Source organism: Protomyctophum bolini (genome assembly GCF_963924005.1).
Source record: "Protomyctophum bolini genome assembly, chromosome: 9".
NCBI classification, from domain to species: Eukaryota; Metazoa; Chordata; class Actinopteri; order Myctophiformes; family Myctophidae; genus Protomyctophum; species Protomyctophum bolini.
In genome coordinates, this window is record NC_137870.1 from 7,387,873 (window position 1) to 7,396,712 (window position 8,840).

The 8,840-nt window shown below is 45.3% G+C and overlaps 1 protein-coding gene across 1 annotated transcript in view; it reads right to left on the reverse strand.

The window, feature by feature from the left end:
* ptgir (prostaglandin I2 receptor) overlaps window positions 1-1,248 on the reverse strand; it is a 36,134-nt gene extending 34,886 nt beyond the window's left edge. Inside the window, exon 1 of the mRNA XM_080771913.1 lies at window positions 1-1,248. This exon is cut by the window's left edge and continues 42 nt beyond it. Coding sequence (XP_080628039.1) covers window positions 1-798 — 798 coding nt within the window. The 5' untranslated portion in view covers window positions 799-1,248.
* Window positions 1,249-8,840: the final 7,592 nt, after the last annotated feature.

Here is an 8,840-nt window from a genome sequence, read left to right on the forward strand (position 1 = left end):
GGCCAGCAGCACCAGGTGGTCCATCTCCTCCTCGCCCTGGCCGAAGATGGTCTTCATGCTCATCCTCCGTCTCTTCTTCCCCGCCTGGTGCACGCTGCTGGAGCCCCGCCGCAGCGCCTGGCCTCGGTGCATCCTGCACAGGCTGACGATCACCGAGCCGTTGCACACTAACACGGCCACGATCAGCAGCGCCATGAGCGACGAGTAGCACAGCGAGAAGGCCAGCGCCGCCCCGCCGCGGCCCTCGTCCATGTCGATGAAGCACCAGGTCCCGGGGCAGTACTGCCGGTGGCGCCCGTAGCCCACCAGCGGCAGCAGGCAGAAGGCCGCCGCGAACAGGTAGATGAGGAGCAGGGCGACCTTGGCGAAGCTGCGGCGCACGTACTTGGAGTAGAGGTACGGGTGGCTGAGGGCCAGGCAGCGCTCCACGGCCATGGCGCACAGGATGAGCGTGGGCGCGAGGCCGAAGAAGGTCATGGCGAAGGCGAACAGGCGGCAGAGCCGCTGGTCGCCCGTCAGCCCGAGGAGCGACAGCCGCCGCGCGTAGCACACGAACACGGGCGGGCTGAGCAGACAGGTGCCCAGCAGGTCGGTGAGCGCCAGGCCAGTGACCAGGATGCAGAACACCGAGGACTTGGTGCGCCTCTCCTGGCGGTGCACGCCCAGGATGAACAGGGCCAGCACGTTGCCCACCACGGCCAGCGCGAACATGAAGGCGCTGGTGGTCGGCGCGCCCACCATGCGCATCTCGGTGATGTTGTCACAGGATAAGGAGGAGGACGAGGCGTTTGGGAACATTCTGTCGCATGGATGGATATGGATGCGTGTGCACGCGCGCGCACATACAGCGACACATACAGCGTGTCGCGATTGACTTATTATGGAATGATCAACATGGCTGAGTTGATTTCACTCATTCTTTATTATGGGGACCAAAAAGTTTCTGTCGAACCAATCAGAACTTGAAAAATGCGACTAGCCTACAAATGCTGCTTATAACGAGACGCTGATCGAGTCAAGTCGCGCTATCTAGGCTAAAAAGTTATAATAAACTATTTAGGCGATAACTTCCAAATATCGAACATATACAGTCAACGTCGCACAGAAAGCTTATATCCCGTCTCTTATAATGTGTAAACTCTCACCTTCACAGTCTTTAGTTTAACCGCAAGCACAACAAACAAATCCGTATCAACAGGAGTCAGTCTCTGTCAGTCAGCAAAGAACATACATTCCTCATCCGCGAAGTAGAAACAACTTCTAAACTGGCGTGGACAGGTTGTACTGCAGCGTCTAATATAGGCTACTAGACCCCCCCTCTCTCTCTCTAACTAGACTATACTCTCTCTCTCTCTCTCTCTCTCTCTCTCTCTCTCTCTCTCTCTCTCTCTCTCTCTCTCTCTATTCTAATCAATTTTGAGTCCCACCCACATTTGAGGCGCACCATAGCCTATACTCTAGCCTACAATAAGCACAGTGTTGAAAAAGGCTACAATTATTCAGCAGCACCACCAACAACAACAACAAACAAATACAATTATGTTGAGCATTATAATGGCATCCATATTTGTATTATTTCTATTAGGTATTTAATACTTTTGTATACATTTGAAAATGTATACATAATCATATCCCTGGGTTTGTCCCTGCTGTCCCTAGATCCCTGCATGGGTCTGTCTCTGGGTCCCTGGGTCTCTCCCTGGGTCTGCCCCTGGGTCCCTGGGTCTGTCTCTGGGTCCCTGCTGTCCCTGGGTCTGTCCCTGGATCCCTGCATGCATGGGTCTGTCTCTGGGTCTCTCCCTGGGTCTGTCCCTGGGTCTGTCTCTGGGCCCCTGGGTCTGTCCCTGGGTCTGTCCCTGCAGTCCCTGGGTCTGTTCCTGGATCCCTGCTATCCCTGGGTCTCTGGGTCTGCCCCTGGGTCTGTCCCTGGGTCTGTCCCTGGATCCCTGGGTCTGCCCCTGGGTCTGTCCCTGGATCCCTGCTGTCCCTGGGTCCCTGGGTCTGTCTCTGGGTCCCTGGGTCTGTCTCTGGGTGCCTGGGTCTGTCCCTGGGTCCCTGGGTCTGTCCCTGGATCAGCTTAACACACACACACACACACACACACACACACACACACACACACACACACACACACACACACACATATTAACTGATGATTTGCATGATTAGTAGAGGGACCATTTCGGACGCGGGGCGGCTCGCCGGAACCAGGCCGGCCCACTGGGGGCATTCCTGGGGGTCTGGATGCTCCGGGCACCCCCGGGGACCCCCACACGGTAACTCTGTCATTGCTCGACCGTTTTTGAAGGTGGGGGCCCGGGGCCGCATGTGGCCCCTGGGCCGCCATGCAGTGAGTTTCCCGTTTATGAATTAGAACTTGACCTTCTGCAGAGGTGAGTTGATGACTATATTACTCCCCTCACAGAGTTGAGTCGAGGCAATGACACAACAACAGGTTACCCAACCATAGCGTTTTTTGCTGAATATGGGCCTATACTAAATCTAATATCTCGCCGCAAGATTCTTGCGCACATGGAGTTTTGGTTTTTCTCAGAATAGTTGATACAAATTTGGCTCTGCAGATTGATGGCTGTGTTTGTGTGTTTGTGTGCGTGTGTGCGTACATGCGTGCGTGCATTGCGCGCGCACGTCTGAAATAAAATATTGAAAATATGGAGTCCAAGTGTCTGTCAACTGTCTTTCCTCTTTCCCGTAAAATAATAATGCCAGCGGGCTGAATAAATGTAACACCGCTTGAAGCTGAATAATACGGTATATATATTATGATTCATCAGCACCAGCCAGGTGTCTGTCAGCCTGTGGGTGTCGGTTAGAACTAGGTGTCTGTCAGCCTGTGGGTGTCGGTTAGAACTTGTCATGGAGGAAGAAGGAAAACCTGCAGCGAGGAAAGTGCACCCTTGAATCATGCAGAGTGGATCTCTGCCAGGCCTCTATGGTCGCCCACCCAAGGACTACTATGCATATTCACTTCACACAGCGGCTGGAAGGGAAAATAATATCATCTCTGAGACTCCAATCTACACTAAAAACTATGTTAACTCTGAGAGTGTCTCAAGAGTTATGATAATAATAATAATAATTAATAATAATAAATATAGCACCTTTCATGGCATGAAATGCAGCTCAAAGTGCTTTACAGAGCAATGGAGAAATAAAAGAAAAGCAAGGCATAAAACATTAAAATAATAGCAGTAATGGAATACAGTGAGGGCATGAATAACAAGGAATTAATTAAAAGCAAGAGTGGATAGAAGTAGGTCTTGAGCTGCGCTTTAAAAATGTCTACAGAGGCTGCCTAGCTGTCGAAGGTACAGTGGAAGTTCGTTCCACGCTTCACAGAGACTCATAAAACCCATATGGGCCATTTGGTTCCTATAACTGTCCATCATTTGGCTGCAGGGGTCCCCCTGGAAACCCATCATTTGGCTGCAGGGGTCCCCCTGGAAACCCATCATTTGGCTGCAGGGGTCCCCCTGGAAACCCATCATTTGGCTGCAGGGGTCCCCCTGGAAACCCATCATTTGGCTGCAGGGGTCCCCCTGGAAACCCATCATTTGGCTGCAGGGGTCCCCCTGGAAACCGCTCAAGGACCCCACGGTGAGGCACACAGCGGTCTAGTGAAGTCTGAAATGATTGATTACCTTCAAACTGTAACAAAGACAACGCACATCTATGACTAACCCATATGACATGACGAAGCATGCAGCAGAATTAGCCTTATATGAGTTGTGAGAAAAGAAAGAAAAAACAAAAAAGTGGTATAAGTGAAGCATGCTGTAACGAGAATGATGTTAAATATCATCCTCATAATCAAACAAAATTAAAGTAAGGTTCCAACTAAGAGCAGTGTTAAAAATAAACATTTAGGCTAACAACCTCTCATGCCCGATAGCATAGAAAACAAATCCCAAACTAGAAAAAGTGCTCCTCGGATCACAGGTCTCCGCCAGGTGAGGTATAGGTTATTGTGGCCTCTTGGTGGCGCTATAATAGGCCAATGTGAAAAGGTTGTCATCTCTTCGGCCTGCCCATAATGGGCCTGGGGCTGGGAGATGTGACTTGTATTCATTAGAATGTTCTGAGGGCAGCATTTCAATTCATTGGTTCCCCGACAGGTTCAAGCAATCAATTAATCTATCTATCTATCTATCTATTTATTGCACAATAAAAAGAACAGGTAAAAACAGGTAACATCAATAAAAGAGAAAAACATGTGCCGGTGAGAAAATAAACCCATAAATGGTTCTCACCTATAAGATAAACAAATAATAAGTAGTCAAAGTAATCAAACAGGTATGGAAAACAACAAATACAACAACAAATACACTTGTAAAGCTACATTATAAGTTAGAAGCAGGTGGAGAGGGTTGCTTCATGAGTCTGGCCCTCAATCCATTATGACATCTCCGACATTTGTTGTCGGAGATGCTGTGAAGCAGCCATGGCCCTAGGAAAGGATGGGAGATAATTCCATTGTGCATCTCACCATGGCTTCCATTAAGAAAGCACACACAGACAGACAGACACACACACACACACACACACACACACTCACTTTGTGATCTGAACAATGATAATTTCCATTGTGACTCAGTCGGTCTCTATAAGGCTTTGTTCAGACACCTGCAGGCAAATCCCATTTGTTTCTCAAATCTCATCTTTTAGGACTGACCGTCTAATCTTATCTAACTGTTACTTGCAATTAAAGTGATCAGATGTGATTAGTGTTTTCAGACGCGTGCTTCCAGACGACGTGTTGACAATGCCTCGGGCTTCAATAAGAGCTTAGGAGGACAACAGAGAGGGGAGCAGGTGCTGGAAATGGAAAGATAATGGTCGTGTGGTACAAACCCATGATGAGAGAAGGTGGCAATTGGATTACTTGAACACTTTATCTCTACTTTTGGCACGAGGAAATCAACACATTCATCACTTTACTGATTATTGTTCCCTCCGAGTTTCAGGAGAAGTCTAACAAAACAAAATGGAATGGGGCGAATATACACTGGCCATTTATAGTAGTGCCCTCTCCATGCCAATAGGAGACATGCGGTAACACAATTGGTATTTTTTACTGTGCAGACACACAAACACGTGTTGATTTTGACAGCAAATTCTGATTTTAGTTTTAGTCAGTCTCTTGAATAGTTTTTTAGTTTTAGTCACATTTTAGTCACCAGCTGGAATGTTTTAGTGTTAGTCTAGCTTTTAGTCGACTAAATCTACGGTTAATTTAGTCGACTAAAATGTATTTGGACCCATGATTTGGACGGGCCTTGATGCCGTCGTAATGACTGATATTACGTGATATGTTGAAAATAGCCAATCTACATGCTCCGACGCGTTGTGAGCTTGTAGATCTGCTATTTTCAGCATGCAACCAAGTGTAAAATAACATTTCACTCGTTTGTTGACAAAATTGTCAATATATTTAGTCATACAGCTTAGTTGTCATTTGGTTTCCATTTAGTTTTCATCAGTGAAAAAAGGTAGTCGACAAACATTTTGTCATTAGTCGACAAAATCAACACTGCCACACACACACACACACACACACACACACACACACACACACACACACACACACACACACACACACACACACACACACACACCAAAGACAGGATGAAATAATCATCAGACTCCGGTTTCCTGCACACCTGCTACTGCTCTCCTTTTAATGGCCGCTTTCTTTTTCCATTACCAGGACCGACCCGGCAGCTGTAAGTCATCCTAGAGAAAGCAAACAGCCTAACAATGTGAATGAGACGTGCTGCCATGTTTGTAATAACATTTGGGTACCTGTTTCCCCTCACGGTCTAATTCTGCTCACCTTGATCTGTCCTGGTGATGTCTGAGTGGTGAAAGTGTCTGATCTGCTACTGTTCATTTCCTTAGGAAGGCCATAAGGTGGTTCAGTAGAGGAAACACTCACGTCAGAGATTAATTTATTGCAACAAACGGAATACAGTTAAACTTGGCGTTCTAGGTTCCGCGCTCTGCGAGATATTCTCTGAATGTTAAACATTATAGCAAAAACTTCCAATGGATATACAAGAACAGGCACATAATCATGACAGTTTATGGGATTAATTTAGTCATGCATACTTGAAACATACAACTTGACTGCATTTTAACATTTTAGCATTTAGCCATAGAACATTGAATATAGCAATTTATATTCCACTGTTACGTTCTTGGCTTACGTATGATTCATGATAACTACTTTCTATGTGATGTACAGTATTGCCATGCTTTTTGTTATTGCTTAACCCATTCTGACCTGAGATCAGATTCATACGAGGTTTCCACTGGACACACATTGGTCTGATTATAACCCATTCTGACCTGAGATCAGATTCTAAAAATGTCAGTCGTTCTTCGATTTTTTCAAAAATAGCAGACCTACAAGCTCGTAGCGCGCCACTCGGTGGCGCGCTATGAGCTTGTAGATCTGCTATTTTTCAATAGCTAAAGCATAACATAATGCTAACACCAAAATGGGTGCCCGGTCAGAATGGGTTAATGTAAATCGCTCTGGATTATGAGCGTCTGCTAAATGCCTACAGTACATTGTAACTCCTGTTTTTAGTGTTTTTACTGCTCTCATCTCTCTCATACTTTCCCTTTTAGTTTCCCTTTATTTTTATCCCTAATAAAGTTGCTTTAACTTTGCCCTCTCCCTATAGGTTCCTCCCACACCCTTGTAAAGCGACTTAGAAAAGCGCTGTATATCAATCTAATGTATTATTAGTATTATTATTATTAGTATTATTTATGGTCTCTCCATGTGAATTAACCCATTCTGACCTGAGATCAGATTCATACGAGGTTTCCACTGGACAACACACTGGTCTGATTAACCCATTCTGACCTGAGATCAGATTCTAAAAAATGTCAGTCGTTCTTCGATTTTTCAAAAATAGCAGACCTACAAGCTCGTAGCGCGCCACTCGGTGGCGCGCTATGAGCTTGTAGATCTGCTGTTTTTCAATAGCTAAAGCATAACATGATGCCAACACCAAAATGGGTGCCCGGTCAGAATGGGTTAAGTGCACTTAGGCATTTGATGGGCGGTGCGTCATTCTGTTGATATATGATGGTCATTTCCCCATCATGCCTCCTCGCATTGTGAGGCATGAGGAAGAAGTTTGAACATTATAGATTACAGCTACTGTGTGTCGTTTATGGTATAGTGTTCCTGTAAAAGCAGAACAGCTACTGTACAAAGATCCAGGACACTGAAATATATACGCGAGGCGCTGACATTCGTCATGTTTGTCTTACTGTATGTACATTAGTTAGATAAGTGGATCCCACCGGTCGTGGCTGCGAGTCGATAAATTGAACCTGCAGGCATTTATTGTTATATAGCCTATAATTATGTTTGTCTATATACGGTATAGCCTTGATACTGATGTGACATCAATGCCTTCTATTTTTATTTAGGGTCAGTGGGTTTGTTGGATCTGAATGCTGGTGTATTCATGGCTATACTACATCTCTAAAAGTTGATATTTCATCTCTAAGCGTGTTGCGTAAGTTGGAAGCAAATAACATTCCATTGTTTTTGTCGGTGTGTATCGGCCGTTTCTTCTACAGAATCATGAAATGACTGCAAAAAGTGCTAATTTTACTATAGCATTACTTCACACGCAGACACCACCAAGTGGAAATCATTGCAAGGTTGCAATTTAAAACATAATGAATCAAGCATGAGCTTAATTTTGCTCCATGAAACCCAATCCAATCAAATGGCTTACTGTACATATTACTGTAATGCATGGTCCACTTCACCTTGATCTATTCTAGGCCTATAGAAGCAAACAATAAAGTCTACAGTTACAGTTTATGTTACAGTATGTCCATTCCAGACCAACTCTATAGTACAAATTCAGAGTAAAGTAGCATGAACGTACAGACAACTAAACTAAACAATGTTCACCTAGAGTGAACAGAAAAACAATTAGGTTGGAATGAAAGTGTGATACAAATACGATTTGGTTTTACCAAATAGAGATACAAAAAAGCCAATAAAGGCTTGTTTTCATTGTGGTCCATTCAATCACTGATATATACAGTACAATATACCCATTAAACAATTAATGACATAGAAAAGAGGCATGGGGGGGGCAGGGATACCAGCCAGGTAAACATTAGACCCAGAATCTGGCTAAACTCACACACGCACACAGCATGTTTGTGTCCTGTGAGAGGCATTTAAGTCAAAGTCTTGGCATCGACTCGCTTCGCCAATGAAGTGATCCAGAGTCTGTTTCTTATTGAAAACAAATGTTCATTTTAGATCACAGTGATATTGATTTACTATTTTGGGCCATGCAGTACTGGACAGGGTATTGATACTCAGTAAATATGTGCACGTGTGCGTGTGTGCGTGCATGTTTGCGTGCGTGTGTGCATGTTCCACATTGGAAACAAGTGTTTCATTAACCTTTAATGGGTTTATCCTGGGTTTACGTTTTATTGTGATTACTTGTATTTCTTTTACCAAAATCAAATCAAACGTGTGTGTGTGTGTGTGTGTGTGTGTGTGTGTGTGTGTGTGTGTGTGTGTGTGCGCGTGTGTGCCCGTGCACGGTTGGTTCAGCCTGATGTTTGTGCTCCGTCCGGTCTTCAGATGGATGTTCTTGGTCTGGTAAGCATCACTTCCTCCTAGCTTTGAATCATAATGAAAACAAGCCCTCCGTCCTAAAATTAATGAGGTGTCGCAGTCTGACTGCTTCACAGTGTCGTACGGCGGTGTGGCGCGCGCAATCCATCCTGGACGACGGAACATAAATTATAGGCATAAAGGCAGG